At 35.5% G+C, this 24,825-nt stretch overlaps 1 protein-coding gene across 1 annotated transcript in view; it reads left to right on the plus strand.

The window, feature by feature from the left end:
* CNTLN (centlein) overlaps positions 1-24,825 on the plus strand; it is a gene marked incomplete at its 5' end in the record, with an annotated part of 194,879 nt that overhangs the window by 152,686 nt on the left and 17,368 nt on the right. The window contains 5 exons of the mRNA XM_084278162.1: positions 8,188-8,352; positions 11,532-11,629; positions 13,266-13,392; positions 15,029-15,166; positions 15,479-15,664. Of these exons, the coding sequence (XP_084134288.1) occupies positions 8,188-8,352; positions 11,532-11,629; positions 13,266-13,392; positions 15,029-15,166; positions 15,479-15,664 (714 nt within the window). The remainder of the gene's footprint in view (positions 1-8,187; positions 8,353-11,531; positions 11,630-13,265; positions 13,393-15,028; positions 15,167-15,478; positions 15,665-24,825) is intronic.

Below are 24,825 nucleotides of genomic sequence, written 5' to 3' on the forward strand. Positions count from 1 at the left end.
TGTTCATGTATGTGGAAATAATTAATTGCCTAAATGAGTCATAATATTGATGATAATTATGATAAAGGGAAAATATATTTCATTTTATACATTAGGCTGAAAACATACTTTTTCTTGTGATGGTCTCTTCAGCTATTTAGTATGTAATGTAAGGAATACGTTATCCTAAACTATTCATTTATGCCTGTAATTTGAGCAAGGGTTCCAATGATAACATAAATTACAAATTAAAGATAAGACTGTGGGGGTTCATTTACAAGAATCCAGGGATGAATTACCACTGTAATTTATATGCAATACATTGTAGCGGTAATTTTAAAATGCAATTCATGATTTTGAAAAATATCTGTGCCTTCACATCTTCCCCACGAAGTCCATCATCAGCTTCCTCATACCTCTCAGAAGTGGCTAGTAATATGCCTTTATTTCCTTATATAGAAATGAAAATATTACATTAACATTTGTAAATTATCACCTTTAAATTACTAGAAAAATTCCAGCTTTCCTTCCCCCCCTCCAGTGCTTTATTGTGTATTTTTAGTTTTGTTCTTGTCTATGAGAACATTGACCTTTTCTAGTAATTAAATTTGTTAATACAATTTTCACTTATAGTGTTTTGCTTTTACACAACTATCTACATTAAAAAATTTAAAAAGCTGAGGACATTTTTTTTCAGCCTTTATAGATACCTGAAGTAGTTACAAATGAAATGTTTCAATAATTGTATAAAATTAGGTATAGAGCTGTCTTTATAAATTCAATCAATATTTCAACCCATTTCTGAGGATACTTTTGATGTACACATTTCTTTTAGTATTTTTTTCCAAAGAACTTCACTTCCTCAAACCTTTGACTCTTTCAGATGTGTTTTCTGTAAGTTGACAGAAAGTAGTCTTTAACACTTGAAAAGTTGAGATTTAAGCAAATAAAAACAACATATAAAGAGGACACCAGAGTATGGGAGGTGGAACATCTCTCCCTATAAGCACAAAATTCCTGCCTGCTTATACTTGAGATGCAGAAGTATTTTGGTAGAAAATGGTTCACTCTCTAAAACAGATGGAAATGAGGAGACGTTAAATTAATATTTCACCATTCTTTCAGCTGTTTTGTTTCTTTCCTGCTTATATATACTTTTAAAAATAATCTTAATTTTTGAGGATATAAAGCTGTATGTGTTGTAAATAAGTGGGTAAATCAAAAGAAAGTTTAAAAACAGTCTTTAAAATAGCATTTTCATTTTGGTTTCTCTCTATTTTATGTGAGCTATATGGAAAACAGATGGAAGCATTATTAATTTTTTCCCCCAATGAGTTTTAGTGCAGCATATTTGTATGTGTTATCTGAAACATATGAATACTTAGTATTGCTGCTGTTAAATTCGTAATGAGTTGTAGGGATTGTGAAATTCCCTGACTGGCTCTCATGCAAGTAGTTCATTTGCAGTGCTTAGATGTGTTAAGATTAAGCAGGGGGAATATGGCAAGCACTATCCCTGACCCTAGATGAAAAATTCAGATTTCTAGCTTTATGAGTTTGCCCCAACTCTCGTGTTTGGTGAAAATCAGATAAATAGTGCGTAACCCTGCAAAAAATACTGCAGTAAAACCTGGTCCTAACTATAAAAGGTTGCAGAGATTCCAAGTCTTATATTGAATTTTTTTTAGTAAGTACAAAGGCGTGGAAATCTTGGGGCAAATTTTTGTGCATCAAATGGAAGTCTTTGCTTGCGTGTAGCAATATTTAGTGTGCACAGGCATGTTAGGTGTTGGAATACCCAATTCAACTTGTATTTGTTTAAATAACGATGGTGGGTACATAGAAACATTGGTTTTGGACTTCAGCCACATCTTCATAACTGTCTTGCTATAACATTGAGATGTTTTCAAGTGTGAGTAAATGTGAAATGTCTCTGGTCATACTATCATTTTCAACTTAATTTTACTAAAACTTCTTTTAGCGTGGATAGCAATACTTAAAATAAGCAAGTAAGATACAATACACTATACTGTAGTCTTCAACGTTTATCTTTTTAAGAAATCTAGAAAAGTTTTTTTAGTTTTGCAGTTTTTATCTGGAAATGCTAAGGCCTCATAGGCAAGATCCTACACATCTGTATATACACGAAGTTCTGTATCTCTGCATTGGAAACTTAGTCCCTACAAAAATCACAGCACATAGTTGTGAGCTTATAATTGATTATAATGAGACTGCTTATATATGTAATATTACATACATAGTTAATAGTCCTCATATCCCTTTGAAATTCGCAAGGACAGATGGGGTGGTGCATCTGCTTTAGTATGAAAACGGGACAGTGTTCTTAATATGTAAAGAAGTCATGCACGAGTACAGCAGTATTTACTCACACGGAGACATGAAATAAAAGTGATAGAAAATTCAAGCTAAAATAGAATTGCTGCAGGTCAAAACCCATGTCTTTGAATTGGTGGTATCATTAGACAGATGACGTGTTTCAGGAGCATTCTCATCATATTAGAAAAAAAAAAAAAAGCTACCTGTAAGGTTTTTCTTATTTTCCATAGCTTATTTGAAAAATCATTGGTTGCATACTGCACAGTTCTGTACTCAGGCAGGTCTGTTGTTTATAACAGCAGATGATTTCTTGGAGAATTGGGCCCAGAATATATGACTGCAGTTCATTTATACATGAGTGCTTGTGTGTTTCTCTAGAATAGATATATGTGTTCTGGTCTTGATCTATTTTTTTTTTTTACAAAAAGAAAAAGACATGAAAAAAATTAAAATTGACCTATCTGCTCTGATTTTATTGATTTTATTTTTTTATTATTTCATACAGTGACATAGCCGGATCAAATGCAGCAGGCTTTCATAAAATATAGAATAAAATTAAGCTATAAATTAGCAATAAAATAGCTGGATTAAAATTACAAGGAAAACATTTGTTTGTGAAGTTGTATACAGTAAATAGCTCTTTATAAATGATGATTCCTCCGATCAATACTAGCACATGCTTAAGAAGACATTCAAAGAGTTTGGTCAGAGTCTTTGTTAGTGATTATAACTGTATTCCAAATAATAGCTGAATTTATAATTTGTGTGAGTGAAAGGGACATCCTGTAGATAGTAGTTTAAATGTTGCTTTTATAAAGCTGATGAATTGCAGTTGTTCTACAGCGACATTATCAATGGGATAACCATGTTTTTTCTTTAGTAAAATACTTGGAATGAGAAATATACCTCTTATCTGCATGCTGATATCTGTATTTCTCTGCTGGGAACTAATTTAAACACTTCACGAGAGATTGACATTTTCAGTGCCTTAAACATCCTTAAAAGCTGCTTTGTTCATTGCAAACCATATTTAGTATGACCTCATAATAATGTAGCACACCTCAAGTGTCATGCCTGTCTTTACTATGCACATCGGAGCTGTGTTCATCTATACTAGACAACTGCACTTCAAGGAAAGATTTTTTTTTTTCTTGATAGGCAATTAGCAGTAATTAGGAAGATTCACTTCAGTAAGATGTCAACATGAGATTGTTTTAAAAAGTTGAATGTCAGTGGCTTTAAAAGAGGGTTTTTTTTTCCCTGACACATAGGTATGGCATGTGAAACATGAAATGTTAATTTAACTTTTCTGCTTATTATTCATGCACAATATTATTTTGTCATTCAGATACTACACTGACAGAGTGCAAAGGGTGTTAAAATAGTGCTGCTAGAATAAAAAGAGGATTAATCTACCATTGGCCAATTAGCCAAAGGGTACTTAATGGTCTCTAAAGGCTACTGAAGTCTAACAACTAGCTAAAGCACTGGCAAAAAGTCCTCTATATTACCTTCATTTACTTGACATTTTGTGAAACAGAGTCAGCTGCTGATAACTGCATTTGACTGGGAAAAATATAGCTGAGTGATACAGTAGATTTTACTAAAATTTCAGAAGAATAAAGGACAGGTAACTTTTAGATTTTAGAACTTTTTCTTGCTTTTGGGCATATTTCATTCAATTTAGTGATTGGATATTTAGTCACGAAAGACTTCTGTTTCATATTTTGTCTCCATATTTGGAATACTAAGCAGTCAACCACTTACAACACTGGCATAAATAAACTTTCACTGAGGATTTGGAATTACCTGCCTTTTTTCTATATGATCACATTTAGTATGCTGCACAGTTGGCTATTCAGTTTGGTGTATTTGATTTTATTTTTTTTTTCAAATAACTACATACCATCTTTATTATTTTGAAGTATTTTTGTCTGTGACCTGTCAGACAGAGGTAGGTTGCGAATCAGGAGAACAAAACAGGGTCAAGATTAGTGGGATTCACTCAATATATTTTGACTTGGGTATTCTAAATAGGTTTATCATGATGTTATAAAGACATGTGTAAGAGTGTGTAAAGTCATAATTACCCATACTCTCTGCATGCAAATACATTTTGAAAAGTTCTTTCATGGTTTATGGGTGCAACATGTACTGCTTATCTTGTGTATTTTTCATGGTCAAGCTAATGCTGTGAGAAAATAGTACTCTATTTTAAAACCTTCAAATAAGCAGTTTTAGATTTTAAAAGATAACTTGGTACAGTAACTATGCATACAGTAAATATATTTTAATTCCTACTGTTGCAAGGTTTCTTAGAGAAAAGAAGAAGGAATATAGTGGCTAGGGTCCTCACAGACATCTCTTTTCACATTGCATTGTTTTCATCTGACAGGATTTTAGGATGGGGAAGCTGCACAGCAAATTTGCCCCTCTGAAGATTGTTATATTGGTTACAGTTGGATTACAAAATATGGTTATTTCATTGCTTAAAAAGAATTTCAAGAATACCTGATTTATATACTACTTAATAATTTTGCCTAGCAATACACTCTGTGTGATGCATTCTGCACTTATAAGTGTGTGGGATTTTGTACAGCAGTGGCAGTGCAGTAACAGGCACCACCTACAGAAACATCATTTTCATACATGACAGTTGCAGTAGGAGGGTGACTGCTGCAAACTAAGCTAGAAGCTCTTCACAGGATTGTTGTGATGCTGAGGAGCAATATGCCATTCCAGGAGCTTCCTACATTAATCCACTGGGCCTTCCACACAGCTGTCTGAGCAGAGGGCTTATGGTAAAAAGCCTTGCTGAGTCACTGGAAGTTTTACACTGACTACATAGAAACTGAGATTTCATCACTTATCCCTTTGTGTACAGCAGAACAGAGTGTCATGGGTACACCGGGAGCAAGGACATTAAGATAGATGGATGTTAAAATACTGAATCTATAAACATCTGTTAAGCCAAACCACTCTGGAGGAGGTGCAGCAGACAAAGGCCGCTACATCATGGAGGAACAGCAGTAGCCTGCCTTTACCAACATCTGGTCTAGCTGGTGTTTAAGATTCTACCTTTCATCCTGGTGACCTCTTCCCCTGGAGTAAATCCTTTTTACTCTGTCACTCAGGATTTGCGTGCATGGTAGCACACACACACACACACACACACACACACACACAAATGTGTCTAGGGAAAAAAAAAAAAGAACAAAAGACTTGACCTAAAACTTATCAAGTGGTGAGGGACAGCAGCGTAATGAACTTGCTTCTCAAGGAAGTAAATGCAAAGAATAACTTTTAGGTATAAATATCTTGCAGGGGCAAGGGGGTTGTTTTTCACATCCTATATAGATTTATATAGAATTTTCACATACCTTTGCAATATATTACAAATAGAAGAATAAAGCAGTAGAATTACCTACCACCATTTACATTGTCTCCAGACCTGTTAAGAGAAAACCTTCTCCACGTCTCTGATCGCAGTTGCGCATCTGTCTCTGTCCACTACTGCAAGCTGGGGGGTGTTTGTCTTTTGCGCCATACACTGCTTTCATTTCCCCCCTGTAATTCTGAATTGATGTTTCTGAATTTATGTACATTCATATTTTGAACAACATTTCTCTTGCACCTCGCTTAATAAATTGTATAACCAGTGTAGCACGGTCCCTTTTGGCAGCTGTTCTTCAAAGCCCTTTCTTTTTCAATATATTTGCTGTCATTTTTGGTAACGTGGCCACCACAATCATGGTATTTTACACCAGGTTCATTTTGGTGGCAGTACTAGCCTTATTGAAACTTCTGAGAGCCACAACATATCTTGGGTAGATATGGGGGCATTTCTTAATTTAATAAGAGATATTGATCTAGTTATGATTTTAAAAAATCTTTTAATGAATAATTTATGATAGAGACACTGAATCATTAAATTCTGCATGTAGAAATATTGGCTTTATTGGAAAAATTACCCTCATTCTTGCATCTTTCTCTACTACATCTCCCTGTATTACCACTAGCTTTGTTTATCTAAGTAGCTTTCATTTTGTCCCTTACTCGGACTGTATTAATTGTGAGAATAATATATTAGATTAAGGAAAAGCAAGTCATAAAATACATTAATGCTATTTATCTCTTGTTCAATAATGACACCAGATGCAGAACAGAATGGAAAGATTAACCCCTTTACGTAAGAGTGGTGCTCACCTCAGACACATATGTAAACTGCCCATTGGCTTTAATAAATGCACTTAAGTGTGAATTGCTGTTAGAGTTTTAACTTTAAATACAAGATGCACTTTCTTCTATCCATATTCTTTAAGCTAATGTGTTCTCATGTCATTTGTAACAGGAATAAACATGACCATAAGTAGTTTTATTTGGATATATATGTGGTCTTCAGATGTTCAGTATGGAAGTGTAGGTGTATATAGACACATGTATAAAAGAAGTGTTATTTCTAATAACATCAAACAATACAAAATATATTTTTTGCATTAAATAATAAAATGCTTGTAAATAGAACACTATCTGTAACCTTCTCTCACCCATTTTTTTATATATATACTAGTGTATAATCGACCACACATTTAGTCAATGCAAGCTGTTGTATCATATGCAGTTCCTTATCAGGGTTGTTCAGAAAGGAAGGGGGGGTTTTGCCCTTTGAGAGATTTCCATGCCCTTTTGTATAATTGTTCTTTATGTTAAAACACTGTATTAAAATCTTCTTTGGAATAATAGGATAGTACTGTAGTTAGCCTGCTAAGAAGCTCAGAGTTGTTAGGCCATTGGTGGCCTTTGGCCGAATACAGATTTATGAAATTTAACCACTAGCATGAAGATTATTGCAGTTCCCCTATTTGCAGAACAGCATTCAATGTTATTTAAATTAAATATTTTATTTAAAAGATTACCTCTATAAGGAGTACTGTGAAATATATTGTTACAAAGATTGAATAAGTCTTGTCAGTTGTCAATCAAGTGCAACAAGACTGAGAGTTTGTTAGCATGTTATTTATTTGAACTAAATCCCTAACAAGCCTCGTCTGCTAATTGGACTTCGCATTTATGTTGCTAAATGAGAAGCGTTTTGGCTGCAGTATAGGGTGGTAAGACCTACCCAGTGGAATAAACAACTAACATCTGTTATCCTGTCCTGCTCCAGCTTGGCTTTTACCACTTAAGTACCTCAGCCCTAGAGTCAAGGTTATGGAATATGTGGTTCTCTGGCTATGGTGCATATATGTGAAAGAGAAGAAATAACACAACATGAGTAAAGACCAGCCAACCAGAAGATATTTAGTGCAGCTGGTCCACTTTGCTTTAACCTCTACAAGCCCTACAAATATCAAAACAAAAGCCAAGAGAAGGGTGTATGTTTTATAGCAGTTGTCAACACAGCAATTCAAGTGAGCTTACAGTGGTCACCATTAAAACAGATTTGACATTTAACCACCTTTAATACACATTGGTGTCTGAGGCACCTTTGTATTTCTTCATGCTCTGTGTAGAAATAATTGCTGAATCCCAGAGAGACTCTAGGTAAACAGGTTTCAACAGTAACTACTGTTACAGTTTTGTAGGATAATTTTTGCCTGTCACTGTAAAAATAGCAATGTGTATAGTCAAAATTTAATTAGTTTGCCTTTTTATAAAATTGCTTGTTTTTAATGTTAGTTGACTTCTCTTTCCTGATGGATTTGATCTTTGCGTGGACTGGAGGATTCAACCAGCAGCTATGCAGTATAATTACAGATAAAATACAGTTTCATGCCGTTTGAATTCTGAACCACAGAAGCATCTCATATGATCAGGCAGAAATATTTTTAGGAAGCAATTGTGATTTTTTTTCTTCTGCTTTTAAAACAGGTGTTGACCTCCAACCTGGCCAAGTGGCAACAGGAGAAGGAAGATTTACAAGGAAAATTGAGGTTGAGAGAACATCTGTCTCAAACTGCTGGCAAGTGTGAAGCCACACCAGCTCCTTCAAAGAACATTGATTTAGAGATGAAACAGCTGCAGTGCAAACTAAAGGTGACAGAACAGATTATCTAATGCTGAGGATAATTGGTATGAACAGTATTTCATAACTGGGTCAAGCAGATATACTCACAAATGCATATCATTTATATATCTTAACCAATAATTAGCAGTTTAGGTGTTAGAGAACCTTTTATGTTTAGTAGAAACGTGAGTCATAAGCAGGACAATTGAAAGTTACAATTAAAACAATTGTTGCAGATCAAGTAGGCCAGGCAGGGAGGCTTGCTGGGTTCTTACACCACGGTTAAATGCATCTTGTTAGAAACTACTGTAGAATTACCTCTATGAGACTTGTGTTGATTCTTTGCTTCCATTAAGAAGGAGGTAAGCAATAGGTATCTGTGAAAGGGGAGAACAGAATTTGGGCTGTATTTTTGTAGAACAGCTGGTACGAAAATGCTAACTTCTTGATGGTATCATTTGACAGTCTCCAATCATTGTTGCGTGTGGGTGACAAAGATGCTGGACTGTGTTGATCTGAGAGCTTTCCGAGCTGATGGCCTGGTTCAAACATACTAATTCTTCCTCCCTTCTCCCTGGAGGAAATATATGTGCAACAGAATGTCTTAAAGTTTATTTTCTGTTTAATATTTGAGGAAAGAGAAAAGGTCAAAATGGTACAACCTCTTGCTGCTAGAAGAAACAAAACGCCAGCCAGCCAGCTGCCAAAGGATCAACTAGAAGAAAAGACCATATTACTTGAGCATTGTAACGGGCTCTGGTTCTGAGTACTGCATTAGCTGTACTAGCACACAGCATACGGATAGTGCTCAGATCTCTTAGCTGTTGATGGTAATTATGGTATTAAAGGTCTTGGCTATAGTGCACTGGATCTGTAACATCTAAACTCAGGGATTAGTAAAGGTAGGTCACATTGATAAAGAGATGAGTGCAGCAGGGACTAGCCAGGAAAAGGCACATAATTTGATCTACTTTAATTATGGAAAAGAGATCTTGAAACATACATACTGACTTCTTGAGTGTAGATTTTAGATTTGGGTTTGACTAATCTGTTTTCTGTTGCTGGTGAGTGGTAATTTCTGGTAATTAGGGTTGTTCTTTTAGATGAGTGTCCTCATTATCCATAAACCTAATAGTCAATTGCTCTATGAAAGTAAGAATATTAAAAAAGAGAGGATTTTTTTTTAAACACTCATGCTAGAGGCCTGCTTTATTTGACTGTTACAAAATATATTGCTGAAAAATCAGTGTTGTTTCTTTTTCTGTGTGAGAGGAAACATTAAGAAAGCACATATAAATCTGATGTAAAAATACTGACTTCCAATTCCTTCTTAAAGATGTATTACATTTTTAATATGGAAAATAAACCATATGGGCAAAATGACATTTAGAACAAACATTGTCTGTGACTCCAAATCCAGATGAGTAGAGTAACTTCACTGTTTTCTGTATTGGATGAGGGTTTTGACTATAAGGGCCTCAAAAGCTACCTAAATCAATTTACTGAAATTCTTAGCCTTATTTTTGCGAATAAATTTTTCAAAAATTTAAGTCCTGCAACTCATTTTTAGCAGAAGAAATTGGCAAAAGTTGTCAACTACTGTTGCAGGCAGCCTAGTGTACTTAAGAAACAGGTACAAAGTTATTCTCCTGAATGTGGAAGCTGCCAAAGCTTTCCTTATAGTTCAAAATCTCAAATCACCTGGGTTTTTTTAGTTCAGGGGTGTTTTTTTCCTCAGAACTATCTTTGCAGTGTTTGTTTGTGTTGCACATAATGACTCCTTGTATCTTTGCCAATAGGAAGAAACGTGTTAAGTGTGGGTGGTGAATTCGGAAGCGAAATACCATAAGCATATGTCTTTGTCTCTGAGCGTGTGCAGAGGACCACCTAAATATTTGAGTTTGTATCTGGCAGTGCGAGCCGTGAAACTGGGTGCTGCGCTTTATGCTAATGAAGCTCAAGCTCAGCAAACAGGTCTCAGGAAACTCAGGAATATCCTGCTAGCATAGATCATTTTAACAATTTTCGGGTTATACCTCACATTATAATAATAGTAAATAGACCAGACAAGTTATTAAGAACAATATTTTGCATCTAACTACGCACACAAGAATATATACTTCCCTTGAGGGACACAGAGTTATGTACAATACTCCCATTAATGCTAATAGGCGTTACAAGTCTGCACCAAGCAGAGGAATTTTCCTGAAGTATCTTTTGTTTACAGCGTGTCTGATCCGTTAGCTTATTGTTTATACATAATGAGCAAAAAGCTTTATGACAGTGGCTGAATGCATATATCCCACGTATACGTTGTGGGGACACCTAACACATACGTATCGTTTGGCAACACCTTTTGGTGTTGTGAAGTCTCAGTGCGTGGTATTTTTGAGCTGCCATTTTCAGCAGTGGGATTCAATGCATATGCTCAGATTGCTAAGATGGCTACTTAGTTAAATTTCTTATTTTTATTTCTGTGGAGTGATTCAGTTGCTCTGAGTCTAAATCTTGGGTAGTTTTTCCCGTGTGTTTGCCTGCAGGAACCGATACTTTTTTTTTACTTCCTGAAACGTACAATGAGGAAAGGCCAACAAGTGCATAATTCTCTTTCACCAGAATTACACATGCCTGAGAGTTAGAATCATACCATTTTGTAACTGAAATGTAAGGATTTCTGTTAGTATGGACGAATAGGAATGTCTTTGTCTTGCACTTTGAGTTTCAACGGTTGCAAAACCAGCTGCTCTTGCAGATTGTCTTGCATTTCTCAATGCGGAAGGTGAAAGGGATTATTGGAAATTGTTGCCCTATAGATGTAGTCCCCTTGTGCTGTAGAACTGTACCACTCAGGGGTGTAGTTCAAATGAAGATCACGTTTTATTGTTCTTACTTTCTGTTACCTTTTCAGCTGACCATGCTACGCAAGAGATAGTGTGGTCCTGACAGGTGTGCTGGCCTTGTAGGTGCCTTGGGAAATACCTGTTAATCACACACTATTGGAGCAATGGAAAAGTACTGATTTTGGTCGTGTTTTCCAAGGAACATACTTTTAAGTGTTGGTAGCAAATAAGAATGCTCCTTTTGTACCAGCTTCTAAGAACATAAAATACGCAGAAACTTCCACAGCCCATTATTGCAAGCAAATCTACTGTTGACTGCAATAATATTCATTCTGCTTTATTTATTTTTTTAATATTTTTCCATATAGAATTCGAATAACGAAATTACTAAGCAATCAGCCACCGTTAAGTCACTAAGAAATGAAATCCAAGAAAAAGAAGAATGGATTCGCGAACTACAAGCGAAGTATGTCCACACTTCTTCTATCCATTGTGTTTGGTGCCACCCAGTGGCACCTGTGCCGTTGTTACAACATTAACCCTTCTGAAGTAGATTTTTAGGGGAATGCTTTATTATTCTTTTTTCTTGCAGTCTTGCAGATTGTCACAGGGTGGGGGGTTTTTTTTAGCAACTGGAGCACTACATGCTAAAATTGATTTTTTTTAAACTGATGAGTGATTATTTAGCTACAGAGTCTGTCCTGCAATAAGAATACCTTTCCAGAACTCAGATTGTATTGCAGACTACTTTAACCTTGATGTAACTCTAAATGAATTCCTCAGCACTGTTAAACACGGTCTTTCAAATACAGTAATTCTTTGCCTAGAGGCAAAGAGACATGTCAAGGTTCAGATGCTTAAACAAGATTAAATATCCAGTCCTATATGCATAAAAAGTTCTAAAGGACAGTTGTATTTATTTCTATTTGAATTGATTAAGGTTTACTACTCAGTTTGAAATGCACATGTACTGTTGTGATGTACGCAGTGGAGATTTTTATTCTAACTACTTTAACTGTTACAATACTGGTCTTCAATTATATTACTATATAAACTTAATCTATTAGTTCTTGCCTGCCACAGTGTTAACATCTCTAACCACTCTATTTTTTTTTTATTTGTAGAAAGAATGCTGTTTAGTTACCTGAAAGTAGTTCATCCCAAAACCAGAAATCATGTACATTTGGGGGATTTCGTTTCAAAATGAAACAGAATTTTTCCTCCATAAGACTTCAGTTTAAAATAGTTACTGGTTATCGTAATTCCTTCATAAAACAGATACTGTTTTTTCATAGGCTGTGTGATATAATCACCAAAATCATATCAATAGTGCGAGCGTGAAATATATGGAGCAATTTTTAAGATCCACTGTTTTCCTGGATTTTTAAAAATATATTATTGACATGGCATCAACAAGGGTTTATTCCTGAACATATTACTATGATTCATTTTGCTTTGATAATATATTAAGTTTATGTTTAAAATATTAATTTTATCATATGGTTGAGTTATTGTATAAGGCATATTTTTTTCATTGGACAGCATCTGCATTGTAGCACATGAGTTTCTTTTCTGCAAAGTTGTGGAAAATTTTTTGCAGTTTTCAAGAATAATCTCATCTGATGTATTATAGAGATAGAGATTTTTCATGTTTATCCGTATTAATTGGGTGAAAGGATACTTCCCCTTTCACTTTCTTTCAAAAAATACTTTTTAAAATAGTGTTTAAATGATACTTGCTTCAGACATTTGAGAATTTAATTAATTAAATTTTTGTGATCAACACAGTTTTTGCCTTTTTTGATAATAACTTAAGAAGAATTATTATTATTTCAAATCAGACAAATTAGAGTACAAACCACAGTGAAAGGCAAATCACAGATAAATTGTATATTTAGATGCAGGACCAAACTGGTTTTAATGGTTACTAATAGGATAAATTGAAAGAATTACATCAGCTTTTATTTTAAAAAAATATTCTAGATTTACAGGAATTATAGTTTGCCTATTGCATTTATACTTTCAGTTGTTTAACACAATTGTTTAAAACAATTAACAATATTTTCTACCAGTTACATGCAATGTGACCTGTTCCCTTCTAGGATTTCTCGATTGGAGAGGGACCTTAATATGAAAAGACATCTGATAAAAGACTTAAGGTCTCGTCTAAAAGCAAATCAAGAAAATGAGAAAACCTCTAATGAAATATTAGAAAGTCTTGAGAGAAAGGTACTTCTTTCTGCCTATTGATAGTTTTAGGAAAAGCAAAAGCTGATGGATTTACAGAAGTTATTTCAACACACTGTATGTACTAAATCAATACATTGCTTTAAGCAAACAACATACAGTTAACTTCAGAGTGTAGCTCCCTCCACTATAATTTGTATGAAATCAGCATATGGGGATAGCTTGGATGGATTCAGCATAATTTAAAGTATGTTCATAAGAGGTGTAATTAAGTATTAAAGCATTCAGAACACCGAGTTGCTAGGATATGTTGTAAGTAGTGAGATTTAGCTTTATGCGCTGCGAGTTCGTAAAATACAGTAGACCTGAAACAAGGGTGATTTTGCATGACTTATGCTAATGAAGTCCATGCACCTCTCCTGGCTATAGTAGTTAAATGCTTTAATATGTTAATCTATTTTGTACCACAATGTTATGAATGATTCACAGTTCTTGGCTTAATGTAATTCTGTCTGTGTAGGTAGAGTGTAATTTCTATAGCAAATTATTTTCTGCTGTGAAGTTCTAGGATGATTTCAGTGAACCTGGGAGAACTTGCGTATGTTTTGGCATATTTTGATATTATCCAACCAAGGTACTCCACTTTGGCCTTTAATACCAGAAAAAGATTATGACATTTGGTTGTGTGTGAGGTTATGCAGTGTATGACCCTGAAACAGAAATCAACAATGTACCAATTTGCTCTTGTTTTCCTAGAATGCTTGTGCTTGCTGAATATCACAAGCAGTCTCTCTGCTTGTGGTCATACAGCACTTTCAGCTCTAAAGAGATCCACTGTCTTACCCTCCATGGCAAAGATACGGTCTTGTTAAGAAACACACAGCCACAGAGTGAGAGCATGTGTAAACAAGGGAACTAAAGCATAAAACGATATAAGGACGTGGTCTGGGGTTTAGAAGAAAGGTTTAGAATGATATACTCCATTGCTGTTCTTTGATTACTTTGAGTGCTGCATTTCTCAGATTCCAGAGAACTGAATTCCATACATTAATTTTATTATTCCATGTGGAAAATCAACATGATAAATTTTACATTATCTTCAGCAGAAGATCAAAGAAAGTCCCTGTTACTTGATATTGTCAGGAAAACTTTGTGTTTAATACTGTCAGGAGAGCTGAATTTCTAGGAGCATTGGTCTTGTCTTTTTTTTTTTAACCCAAAACCAGTGTTTTCATTGTATGGCAAAATGATAATAATTATCTAAGAGGCTTTACAGAGTATTAACTTGTAGACAGTTATCATTTTCTCAGCTGAGTTTTAATTAATGGTTCTTTACCTCTGATAAAAGAAATTAGTAGAACTTGTTTGCTCCCTTTTGCATGCACTGTAACAGTAAAATATATATATATAAACATACAGCTCTACAAATGAAGAACTTTTCCTTACACTTAATGCGAGTCATGACTTCATGTAACAAGGTTGAGAGCAAACAGATCTTTACTGGGTCAGAGATAGATATTTACTAAATACTGTAATTTCATAAAGAGGTACTTTAATCAGGTTATATATGTAATGCAGGTATGTTTATGCAACTTAGGTAAGCTTAGTCTTGTTTTCATTTTCATTTTTAAGTTTTATATCTTAATAGTCATTGGCTCTTGCCCTGTCATTATTTCAGGTAAAGGCACTGACTGAAGAGTGTTCAAACAAAAAAACTTCCATTGACTCACTGAAACAAAGACTTAATGTAGCTACAAAAGAGAAATCTCAGTATGAGGAGATGTATCACAAGGCTAAAGATGAATTGGAGAAAAAGGTATATTAGAATTCTCATGAAAAGTTGCAAGGTGATCAGCTTAGACTTTCTAAATACCAAAAGGGTAAAAAGGGATAAACTGGATTCATTCACATCTCTGAAATTTAGGTGCTGAAACGTGAATGTAATGACTGGAATTACATTTAATTATTTTTTCCCATGAAATTAACTTTTATGTGTTGCAAGTAGAATGTTCTGTGATGTTAACTATTCTGTGGGAGGCTGGTTTGTCTGCTCATTTGTTTGTGGTCTACTATACCCGCTTACCAGCTTTTATCATTTCATTGCTGTTCCTTGGCGGGTGTATTTCAGGATCTCAAGCTTACCAATCTAGAGAGCAAAATGATTGAGACTGCGCGTGCCATGACTGAACTTGAGACTACTGCATCTCAACAGCTACATGGCTTGGCTAAACAGAGTGGACACGCTTTGGAAACTGTGCAGAAGAAACTGCTGCTCAGCAATGACAAAGTTGAAGAGTTCATTACTTTTGTGAAGGTTTGAGTTTTTACTTTCTTTTGAGTGTTCACCTAGTTAAAAGCGTTCCGTAGTGACAACAAAATGTAAAAGATTACATGAGGCTGATCCTTGGTGTGTTCCCTGTTCTGTAAAAATCTTTGAAGTTCCTGCACTGGCCAGGTGTTCTTTCTAAGCTGGTCTAAACAGGGAGAAAGAGTCAGTGGCTCCAGGTCTCTGTCCTCGATTTACACAATTTTTATTGGTCATCTTTTTGTATATTGCTGCCAGTGTACTTGGTCCAAAGAAAAAGTGCTCAGCTGTATAGCAAACTGCTCTGCAGACAAAAGAACTTCCCAACACATTTAAGAAAATAATTCATATCTGCCGATTAGCATGAATTACCTTGTTGTCGACATGCGTATGCTTTTTATTGCCAATAGATAGAAGGCTACCTATTGCAAGCAGTTTTGAAAGCAGTAGATATTCTTTCATTATTTTCATTAAATACTTAACAATCTGCTACAGTGGGTCATGCAGTAATACTCTGTCCATGGTGGTATGCAGATGGCCTCATCATACTGCTCCAGCGAGAAGTTCTACATCACGGGCTGTTACGTGTTTTGTAACTTAGTATTTGAAATATAAACACTATTTCTTTCTCTGGAATCATCACTACGCACCTAAAAATTATAACGCCTGTTCAGTATATATATCTATCTTGAATTTAGCTTTTGCTGTTTACCTAATTTCAGACAAGGTTATAACTTACCTGTTAAACAGGTCCGCTTCTCTACTGTTCTTGGATTCCTGTAGAGGTGAGATGCTTCCATATGTGTTTGAACAAGTGTGATGTCATCCGAAGCACAGAGCAGTGGTATTTCGGTGAACTGTAAAAAAGAAGGCATAAATAGTTCTCTCTTCATAAATAAATTTCCACTGTGGAGTGAAATTCAGTAACTTTAATACATGTGTATTTTATCTTCTTTCCATCATCATCAGGTAACAAGTCACTCTGCGTGGCAGTTTTCAGCCATCTGGCGCTGATCTGTAGTCATCCCATTTCAGTTCAATTGCAAAATTCACACCAACTTCGTTGTGAAAAAAGACTGAACAGTGTTGACTTTACTTTAAAATCTTAAATTCGAAGAATTTATAAGCTAAAATGAGAATTGAGTTTTGTGGAAAAGAAGGTGCCCGTTACTTAAAAAATCACTTGTTACAAAACACTTGGGAAAGTGATATAACACTCACTATAAGTGTTATTTACACTTAAAATACATAAGTGTATAATACATATATATATAAATATATAAGCCCAGCGATTCAGAAGGATCTTGCCTATTCTTCACAAACTGTTTTTTTTCATGGGGGGAAAATGTGCTTTCTTCTAATACAGATCACTTCCTCTAAGAGGAAGAAATTAGTGTTATTTTTGACCAAGTGTGAGAAAGTCTGAATTAATGTACTATCTATTTTTAAAAATCAAATATTCCTGTGTCATTGATGACAGAGAGCCAGAGTTAAGGCTGTTGTGAATTTTGGAATTACTTTATTGAATAAACTCCAGTAGCAATTAGAGACAAAGGAGATAAACCAATGTTCACACTATCATCACTTTACATACTTCCATAATGAAAAGTTTGGTAAAATTTAGAAAATGAGAAAGCAGAAGGTCTTCTGTTCTCAAAAGTAGGTGTAATGAGGAAAATCACCCATTAGCAGCTATTATACTTCATTTGTCATGGAATCAAAATGACTGCTTCTCTGTTATTTGACATGAGTATTCATTAACATTTACGTGATTGTACCGTATGTGAAAAGAATATTAATCTGTAGTTTCTCTATAAATAATATGAATATTTAGCCAATAAAGCTAAATTTGTCATTTCTCCCCTGAATAAAAGAATATGCATGCATATTTCAAGTAACATTTTTGCTGACTACTGCTCCTCTGCAGAAATACATTTTTTTTTTTTTAAATAAAGATGCTGTCTGTAAGTCAAATATTGATGAACAGCAAGTTCCTCAGTAGACTGCTCTGTTTAGTTAGGTACTAAATATTTATGGGGAAAAAGGTTCTCTAAAATCAGATTTTATTCACAGTATACCACTGTGAAAAAAAAAAAATAGTCCTTGGCATTTCAGTGGAATTTTTAGCATATCTAGTAAATCCTAATAAAATATCTCTTATGTATCTGATGCTATATCCTACATAGGAAGATGGAAGTGGCACAGTAAGACATAGCAGTACTCCTTCCTGCACCAGCCTTCTTTGAAGACCAGTCTCATTTCTACTGTCTCCTTCCAGGAAGTTGCCAATTTTCCCCTGACCTTGGTTCTCACTCAAGTTTCCTTAACTCGAATAAGTTTTTTTATAGACATCAGATATAATCAGATTTGAACTGTCTCATGCTTAACCTGTTGATCATATCTGTGTAACCCTCTTATCTTGGTCTGCTGCCTCGATCACTTCACAAGCCCCACTTTTCGAAGTGCAAGTGTAATCTCCTCATTAATCAACTAATGGAGTTACTTTTTGTAGCCGTTCTGTGTCTCTCAGCACAATATATCATTCTTTTCTTAATATGCAATAATTAAATTATTTCAGTGTTGCTAATTAATAGCTATGGCTAATAACAGGACAACAGAGGAACTGCAGAGAAGACAGGTGTATCTCTTTCTGTTTATAGCATACACTATTACTTGTCTGTAGAGTTATTGATAACTCCAACCACAGCATCTTGAATCCATTTGGATCAATATACTAAGTTACAAAACCTGGGAGAGAAGTTTCTGGTAGAAGTCTGATATACACGACTGGATCAAATTAGAGGATGTGACGAGTTACTGTATAAGGACATATTTGTAATCTACAATAAAGACTTGCATTCCTATGGGGAACCCAGCTGGGGACACTTGCACAATTAAATAAAATAGCTGGATTGTAAAATCCAGTAAGAGTTTCTAAAAGTTGTGGAAGAAGTAATTACAATCCAAAGTTGCTGAATCCAATATGTCCTAAGTCCTTATTGGATTTATATTTGTTGGAGTGTGATATAAAGATCAGCTGTGAGTCTTAAATTACATTCGGTAGGATCCGACAGGGCACCTAAACTAGGTTGATTGAGAGCAGGTCATTTCTCCAGAGCTCGTAGAAGGAAGACAAAGGCTAGTAGCAAATATGAATAGAAACAGTGCACTCTAACCATTTATTAAGTAACCAGAAATACCCCACAGTTCCATAATTGGAGGGTAGCTCCTGATAAATATGTGTTTTGGTTTGATAGGAAAGAGAACACAAGATTTAGAAATAAAAAGGCAATATAAAAAAAAAAGAGTGGAAAACAGATTATAGGTAATAACATGAAAATAGAGTATAGAGGTTGGAGAAACGGCTAAAGACATGAACATGAAATCTGTGGGTAGCCAGCCCAAAAACAATAGTAAAGGGTCAGGACTTTAATATGTACTAGTTTGGATATGTTACAGTTTGGATACAACCATACTGTGGGTACAATTAGATAAAACAACTCTGCGACTGTGAAAAGACAATTCCTGATTTGTCCCTGCAAGGAAGTAGGTTGGTGTTATATGAAGATGCTGAAACATCCCCAGTCTGTTAGTAGGTAGTGGAAGATTTTAAACAATTTCTAGAAAGATGTATTTTTCCATTGAGAATTCTTGTAACTTACCACTTTGTAGCGCTGCTTGAGAATCTTTTATCTTGCTGATCCTCATTTTAAATAAGTATTCAAAGTAAGTGTATGTATATATGACAACACTGCCATGAAGCTAAACGAATGATAACGTGAGTTGATATTCAGAAAAGGCAGTCAGGATAAGTATTGTTTAGGTCAGTCTGATCTATTTGCTGGCTACAATAATAAAAATCTGATATGAGATTAAATTAATAAAGTTTTAAAACATGAGAGTATAGTTATACTTGGAATGACTTTATGTAAAGTAAATTCAATAAATCTAATTTCTTTTCTGGAAGGCAGTACAAGTCAGTTGATAAAGGTTACTATTCATTTTAATGTACTGTTTTTTTAAGATGTCTGACCTAACACTGGGACATTCAGATAAAAAATGTAGGCTATGCAATATCAATAATACACTAAAGGAGTTAAAAATGGTCTGTGTGGTTGATCTGAAAAGTAATTACTGAAATTTAGGCGTTTCTGTAGAGTTCTGTAAAGATCAGAGCTAAACTTGATTATTAAACATTTTCAAAGAATTAGATATAAAATACAGATTAAATTTCTCAACGGCATTTATGAAGACTGATAAATAATAAAAGTAATTGTATGTATAATGTGAGATAGGCCAAACTGAACATTTTTACTACAGAAGAACACAAACTTACCTGTAAGAGGGACTAGGTTGCTCTGAGATTATTTTAGATGCCTTTTACATGTCCGCATGTTTTTATCCCATCCAGCTTCATTCAGCAGTATAAATTCTTTTTGAACCATGTATCCAGTTTCTATAGTGTACTGTTGTTCTGTATTTTCTATAGCATGAATTGCACTGCGGGGTCCTCAGGTGGATCTGGCCAGTTGTGTGCAGCACAGCAACCAGAGCTAGATGTTCTTTGTTGTGTTAGTAACACTTGTGACAGCACATGAAGAAAAGGACTATTGGATAAAGTTTAAAAATGGCTGTTAGACTGCTTTACTGGATGTCTACCAAAAGTAGGGTACAGCATACTAGTTTGCTATGAAAGCATCCAAAATCCAGAACAGGATTTTGGAAATGGGAATTCTGTTTTCCTGCCTTTTTTTTTCCTTTCTCCTTTTTTTTTGTAAGCTCGCATAGACTTGTAATGCATGTTGCTTTTACAGACCCTTGAAAGCTCAAGATGGAGTAGTGTTGTCTGTCCCATTCAACTTGTACATCAGCAAAACTCATCTTTATAAATTCATTTGCAGTAGTGGCATCTGCCTGAGCATGAAAATATCGGAATTTTTCTGACCTTGAGGAAGGTGTTTTGAAGTTTCGATATGGCACCTAAATTCAACTGCGGCTGCTGTAAATAGGTGGTGGCAGCTGAAAGCTTCAAAGTCAGCCGAGTGCATTTCTCACTTCCATAATGCCTCTGTGATTTGGGACTTGTGTGCTCTCTGCAGAGGATACCCACAGAAGCACAGTTCACATCTGGTCTGTTCTGGCGTTGTTCTTGATAGGTCTCCAGTATAACCATCTGATAGAATTGACTGCCAAATCAAGACCCATGGCAGTTTACTTGGCAAGCTTAGTGGATCTACTTGGGGATCTAACATTCATTCTCTTAAGACATCTGCCCTCATTTCTGCTACTCAGAGCAGGGCTTAAAGTTAGGTGCATTTCCCCCTTGCTCTGTTGTTTGACGTACAGTTACGTGCAGACACACATGTCAGAGGCCTTATTCCATTCCGTCTCTGCTTGGTCAAGTGATGTTCTGCCAGTCATATGCCATTCAGTCAGCTTGCGTTATGTCCCAGTATATGTCAGTCTCTCTTACCTTTCTGCAGTTTACCTTGAATCCTGGCATCAGTTTGCTGTGGCGTATTTTCTAACTGCTAATTTGGGCTGTAGTTTAATATGCAGTTTAAGAGAAGTAACAATTCTGTTAAAAAGTTCCGCCTCTGAGTGATCCTCACTGCTCACTTCTGCCCCAACGACAGTTCTTCCCTCCTCCATTTATGAAATGTCCTCATAAACATTATCTATCAACTGTGATCAAGCTCACGAGCGTGCAGTTAACCTTTTAAAAACCCAGAGCACCAGCTTTTGTGTACCACAGAGGGTCAGAGCAGGGCAAGGTTTACATAATCATGGGCTAGAGATGCTGGGACTGCCAGCATCCAGTGGCAGCATTCAGTGGCAGCGCTAATTGAAAATGTCACAGGAAACTTATTCTTAGAAAGAATTAGTCTAATTAATGACTCATCACTTCCACATTAAAAATTCCTGTCATTTGGCAAATTCCTGTTATTTACCATTGTTGTCTTTGTCTTGAACTGTTCTGTGTTGGGGAAAATAGAGTATTGCCAGGTTAACATTCTTCTCACAATAGCCATATGCAGATGATGTCCTCTTTAGCTCCAAATAAAAATAATAAGAATTTTTAAAAAGTAGATATAATAAGTAGTTGTGTAGAGAGGCTCAAATATTTGGGAAATATCCTGTTGGGCTTTAACATCTCCTTTCCAACAAGAGAGCAATACAAGTACACTGCTACTGCTTGTACCTCCAGTGACGAAGTCAGTTGTTTAGACAGAAGTAAATCTTTGCAGGGGACTCTCAGGATCCTCCAGTTATGGGGAGACGGTATGTTTCCAGTGGCAAATTTGTTCTCAAACCCTGTGGATTCAGTTTTATTGGCAGTATGATGGCTCCAGCTTCTTCCACACCCATGTGCAGACCATACTTTCTATAAAGATACCAGATCAGATTCAGGTTGCCATTTGAATGATCATTTTTTTCTTTATCTAAAAATGCTATGTGTAATAGGTAACTTTAAAATTTTATAATTGGCAAAAGTGTACTTGTTATTGAATCAGAACTATAGTTTGCTGTATGGATAAAAACTGATTTATTTTGAGAAGTTTACACAATTGTATGTCAACCATGCCAACTTGGACATGTCGTTTGACCAAATGAAGGTTTCATCAGCAGGTTACTGGGACGTTTTGCAAACAACAGCACATAGTATCACTACGTAAATCAGCACTGTCAGTTTTGATTTGAAAGTGGACACCTTTAATATGACTTCAAGTTGCTAGGAAATGTCCCCCATTGGGAACACTTAAAGGCCAAAAGATAAGTATATTTCATTTATTACACTCCAAACTGTCAACACTTTACCTAGAAAAGTATACCCGGAGTGGTTATTTTCTATTGTATGGAGTAGATGATGAGTCTGCCAATCTGTGTTCAGTCAGAATCAGCATAATACGTGGTTACAGGGGTGTTTTCCAGTCTGACAAAAATCAGTATTCTTACCTGCAGAATACACAGTTTCAAGAGAAGGTGTCCTGGTGTCCTATATGCAATGCAAAATTTGTGTGACTGAGAAAAAAAATAATCTCACCATTAAAAAAATCAGGCATTTATTGCTGCTTTTTCTCTAGGCATGCTGCTTTAAGAAAAAAAGGACAAACACAGCTTTTATTATGAAATACCAACCTTTCTTGGTTCTGAGAAGAAATTGGTGATAAATTAAGCTAATCTCCATCAGGATTACTCTGCATCTGGGATTTAGGCAAATTGAATCAGAGGCCTGAATAGTGACAGTGAATATCTATTAGACTGTAAACAGAATATTAGGTCCTGTGAATTTTAATGAATGAAGTGAATGGCTGAACTCTTACAGTTTACAGAAGACATATGGTTAGTGATGCATACAGTATAGTAGGAGCAGCATATAATGTAGACGTCTTAATAGTTAAAATGTTTATTACTGTAAATGAAGAATAAATAGATAGGTTTATAAAAGCTTTTCCTTACTCTTCTTTTTTCGTTGCTTTTTATGCTTAGAAGGATAGTACTGGGTTTTCGCTACGATAAGTAAAGATGGTAACATATGTAGCTTAAAATGTGTTGTGGTCTTGGTTTTTTTTTTATATAGTAAGAGCTTAGAGGAATTATCTGTGAATTTGTTTAAATGATTCAACCTAGGTAACTAAATTGCAGGACATGTCAGGTTTCTGTAACTGCATATTATGTCTCATCCAAAGCTTAGATATGTGTCTGACTTAGACACATGACTTTGTTGATATTAGTGCTACTTGCATTTTTCAATGACTCTCTAATAGGTGGATAGCATGTGAACAGATCCAACAAACTTGATCTGAACAGGAAACTATTTTCACCAACTTGCAAATAGCTTCTTTTCCTGCCTGTGGAAATAAAAATCTTTAAAGGGTTGTTGGTTTTTTTTTAGAGAATGAGAATGCAACAGGCTCAGCTGGGAGCTACTTGGAGACTCTGCAGTGTACTCCCCGGATGGGTGCAGAGTCACCTGTGATTCCTTTAAATGGCTTGGAGAGACTTCTTTTTAAAGGTGATGCTCGGCATTGTGCATGATCTGGAGATAATTAGAAAGATGACTAATTTAAAAACATTGGCCAGTTAGGGGTCTAAAAGGTAGAAAGGATGTTGACTGGAAAAAGGGGTAACTGGAGGACTTGGGGGATGAATGCATGAGTACAAAGCATGTAGTAAAGGCTCTGAGCTTGAAGTGGTTGGAAAAGTTTTTGTTCAAAATGAGAGGAAAAGTGGCAAAACTTGGAAAGGAGGAGAAAGCGCTCCAGCAATTATTTATTTAAGAGGTCATGCAGAAATAACTGTTCAATGTACGTTGATCAGTTTACTAAGAAAACAGGCTGAAGCAGAGAGAACAGAAAGTGCTCATATACAGACCCCTCTGAAGGCTCTGCAGTAATTTAGAAAGATGGGAGCTGGAGGGGGGGAGGATTTCCCAGGAGACATGCTGAAAGAGGGGTGGGAAGAGCTCTAGGAGGGTGGGATCATAAAAAATGACAACTGACAGTATTTTAAGAAAACACAATTGATACGATTTATCGAATTTTTTTAAAGAGTATTAAGGAATGCCAGAGCTGACCTGTTAAATTAGGTTTCATACGTGTTTGTTTCAGCAGTACCGTGGTCTTACACAGGGCATCTGGTTTATAGCTTTTATGCTTTGCATGTGTTTCTGCAGAAGAATAGCATAAGCTCGGACACTGAACTGAGTAGCAGGAAATCTTGGTGGTCAGCGGCCTGCTGTGCGACCTTTGGAATGTTGCTTCACCTCAGTGTTTCTTGGTTTGCCCTGAATATTCTTTGTTTGCTGTGTCCAGTATAACTGTGCTGACTTTGCCTGCCCTAACTGTTCAGATAATAAACTCTCTGAGATCCTAGGCATCGGTTACTACATGCATGTGTAGCTCTAATCTGTGTCAGTGCCTTTTTTTTTTTGCTCCCTCTCTCTGTAAATAACTGTAATATATGATATTTTAAAGGAATGATGCTAGTTTTGCCAGCACCTGTGTAAATCAGAGGTAATTCTGTTGAAACCAAAGAATTTACAGCAGGGAAAAAATTAATGTAAATGAGGTAGGACTTAAATGCTGAAGTAAATAGGACTTTAAATTATTATTATTGCCCATTTCACATAAATATAATTTTAGAAACCAATATATTTTGACAGAAAT

The sequence above is a fragment of the Gallinula chloropus genome (genome assembly GCF_964237585.1).
Source record: "Gallinula chloropus genome assembly, chromosome: Z".
Taxonomy (NCBI): domain Eukaryota; kingdom Metazoa; phylum Chordata; class Aves; order Gruiformes; family Rallidae; genus Gallinula; species Gallinula chloropus.